The sequence below is a fragment of the Brassica oleracea genome, chromosome C5 (assembly GCF_000695525.1).
Source record: "Brassica oleracea var. oleracea cultivar TO1000 chromosome C5, BOL, whole genome shotgun sequence".
Taxonomy (NCBI): domain Eukaryota; kingdom Viridiplantae; phylum Streptophyta; class Magnoliopsida; order Brassicales; family Brassicaceae; genus Brassica; species Brassica oleracea.
This window is the reverse complement of record NC_027752.1, coordinates 43,829,704-43,832,586: the sequence shown is the minus strand read 5'-3', so window position 1 is coordinate 43,832,586 and position 2,883 is coordinate 43,829,704. Positions and strand designations below refer to the sequence as shown.

The 2,883-nt window shown below is 33.2% G+C and overlaps 1 protein-coding gene across 2 annotated transcripts; it reads right to left on the bottom strand.

The window, feature by feature from the left end:
- Positions 1-678: 678 nt before the first annotated feature.
- On the bottom strand, positions 679-1,992 carry LOC106296073 (UPF0725 protein At1g02770-like). Of its 2 annotated transcripts, none has more exons than XM_013732121.1 (4): positions 1,768-1,992; positions 1,357-1,684; positions 1,074-1,264; positions 679-986 (listed from the first exon to the last, which is right to left on the bottom strand). In XM_013732121.1, the coding sequence occupies exons 1-4, from the start codon at positions 1,945-1,947 to the stop codon at positions 759-761; spliced, it is 927 nt and encodes a 308-aa protein (XP_013587575.1). In that variant the 5' UTR covers positions 1,948-1,992; the 3' UTR covers positions 679-758. The 2 variants fall into 2 exon arrangements, with proteins under 2 accessions (XP_013587575.1, XP_013587577.1); XM_013732123.1 differs by having other exon boundaries at positions 1,783-1,992.
- Between the last annotated feature and the right edge of the window lie 891 nt (positions 1,993-2,883).

The following is a 2,883-nucleotide window of genomic DNA, read 5'->3' as shown; positions in this document are numbered from 1 at the left end:
CATATTATCCAGAGGATAATATCAGATGCGACTCTCTTGGGAACAATGCGTTTATAAAGGTTCACTGATGATTGAGGGTAATTCTCGAGCTCTAGCCACCACATGGAAGTTTCTGGGGCTTCTTGGAGGGGTCCAAAGGCACTAGTGGTTTTCCAGCCTTCGTGCTCAAGGTCTACGGATGATAGTGTGATGATGAGGAACAGAGAATCTAAAATACTTGCAAGGAAATTTATATATTTGAAATCCTTGCTGTGTTGTATAGAAAAGAACTTGAAATGTTAAAAGGTTTAGCTTTGGCCATGAATAAAACAAGCAACAGTTATATTATCTAAAACTAAGTGTAATGGACAATTTTCTCAAATATTTTTTTTTTAAGTTTTTTATCACAAAAATAAAATTCAAGAAAGAAAATGATCAAAATAGTCTCTTTTTATTTTGAAATTTTTAATATTTATTTTTTATTTTTTAAAATTTAAAATTCTGTATCCAAAATACTACCATTTAACTTTAAAACTTAAATTTAGATTAGTTAACCCTAGGGTAAAAATACATAATTTAGTTATTTTTACCCTTTAATAAAATTTATTTTTGTCATTTTTTTATTGAATACTATTTTTGTGACAAAAACTTAAAAAAAGTTTACGCTATGGAATTTTTCAAATTTAATTTTCACTCAAATAAGCAATCGCCCAGAAAAGGAAAGGTTGTTGAAATATGAAGGAAAAAAAAAAACACATAACAAATAGCATGTTGTAAACTTAGGGAAGCGGTAGAGTGTCGCCAACGAGACAAAAGCATTTAGATATCAAATCCACAGTTCTTCGAACGATGGCTCTACGTTTGCATACCCCATTATCACCTCCCAGGTCCTGATCATAACTTATGTAGACTACGACACTTGGAAAACACTTGAGTAGAGTCTCTTTGGGCAGATTTTCCTCAGTTTCTACCACCACGTTCAAAATCTTCAAACCGGACAGGTTGGGCTGCAACAACCGTAACAGATTAATTTTATATTATATACCCAAAACAAAACAATATAAAGAAAGAAAGAACGAAAGAAAAACACACACTTTATATGTGTAGTCTCGCCTATCCGTGGTAACGATAGCAACTTGCAAGTATAGACCAATCCAGTCGTTTTCTTCCCACTCAGATTCCATCACCTCATATAAAAATCGACTACTACATTTATCATCAGGCCACTCAGGCAAGTCCCTATCGTCGCGGAAATGACGACCCATATTTCCTGTAGACTTAGTCCCTAGAGAAGAGAAAAGATAAATTCAAACAATTAAATAAAGTAGTATAATTACAAACACAATTCAAGAAAACTGTCTGTTACTTATAAACGACCTTTAAGTCTGGCGATAAGGCAAGTGAGATTCAGAGTGCAGCACTTTCTTTCGTAAAGCTCAGTCTGGAAAGTAACAAGGGACGCGGGTGTAGCTGATGGATCCTCCTCTGCTGCAAGCAAAGTTATATAATAACGGGCAGGCATGTACGTACCCTCTCTATTGTATTTCTCTATTTCGTGAAGCTGCAGATTGGTCCCCTCTAAAACATTGTAGCGGTGAAGGCCGACCTTTGCATAAAGCTGCACTACAAGGAGACAATCTTTCCCTCCAGAGAACTCATGCATTCCCCAATCACGATGATCCCTCAGTTCACCCATATCGAACCCCTACGGTCCGGAGATCCATATCAAATCAAAGTAATAAATAAATAAATAAATAAAATAGGGAATTCATAATTAATTAATTTTACATCTGTTTCCCGCACTTTACGCCAAAGCTCAGCCGTCTCGGCATCTTTTCTTTTTCGGATAATCTCCTCCTCAGACTTTATCTTCTTCGCCCAAAGCCAATATGAACGTCTCCGCTCACGATACTCACTACCAACAACCAACAGCTCCTGCTTCTTCTTTCTCCTCCAACGTCCACCCATTCTCTCTCTCTCTCTCTCACTTTCTTCCTTCCTTCCCCGCCTCCTGCTCTTTAAATAGTCCACAATAAACCCTAATTTATTTATGGCTGGGGCCTGATTTCATTTATTTGAATTTCTTCCTTTTCGAGGTCCAAACCTCTCTCTCTCTCTTATTTGGTACATTTACTTATTTGATTCTATGGGCTTAATAGTTGTAGCCATTATGGTACATTACAATATAGAAGAACTCTGGAATATATATATTATTATGTGAAAACTGAAGTTCAGATTACATATTAAGTCATGGTCATGCTAAAAATATAGACGTATATAAGCAAATAATTACATACTTTCATATCTGATAATGTCATTACTAGGATAAGACATGCGCCTTACCCAGGATAAATTTACATAAAAATTATTTAAAAATTATTGTATGAAAAAAAAATTATATTATTGATTGAATTAATATATTTGGCTCTTAGACAATTTTTAAATATTTTTTGTTAGTTACATAATTTGTTTACTAATGAACTGATCTAATTTTTAAAAATATTTTATGTCAAAGAATTATTTATCTCATAAAAACCTAACGTTTAGGCCGAAAAATCTCCTACTATTTGGTTACAATGAAACTATGTCAACTCGGTTTTATATCATGATTTAGCAATTTAAAAGTTAATTTTGGTTATGAGAAGTTTACGTTCACGTGTCAATCCTATATGTCTTCGATATTTTTCTCATTTTTGTGTCATTTTGGTTATTGCTCGATATAAATATTGATTTTTGAGTTTATTTTCATTTCTTTCTTTTATTTTGGCCTGAGATTTAGAAAATGTTTAAGATTCAAAATTATTAAAGAGATACATACTTATGTTAAGATCTGCGCTTTGTGCAGGATAAATACTTATTTTATATTTCTGCATATTATGAAATAATAAAATAATAATTATATAT

Bases quoted from the DNA above. Each gene is read 5' to 3' on its own strand.
- LOC106296073 (XM_013732121.1), bottom strand. From the start codon at position 1,947: ATGGGTGGACGTTGGAGGAGAAAGAAGAAGCAGGAGCTGTTGGTTGTT. The intron at 1,685-1,767 runs GTAAAATTAATT...TCCGGACCGTAG, and splicing joins GTAAAGTGCGGGAAACAGAT to GGGTTCGATATGGGTGAACT. The intron at 1,265-1,356 runs GTCGTTTATAAG...TCTCTTCTCTAG, and splicing joins CCTTATCGCCAGACTTAAAG to GGACTAAGTCTACAGGAAAT.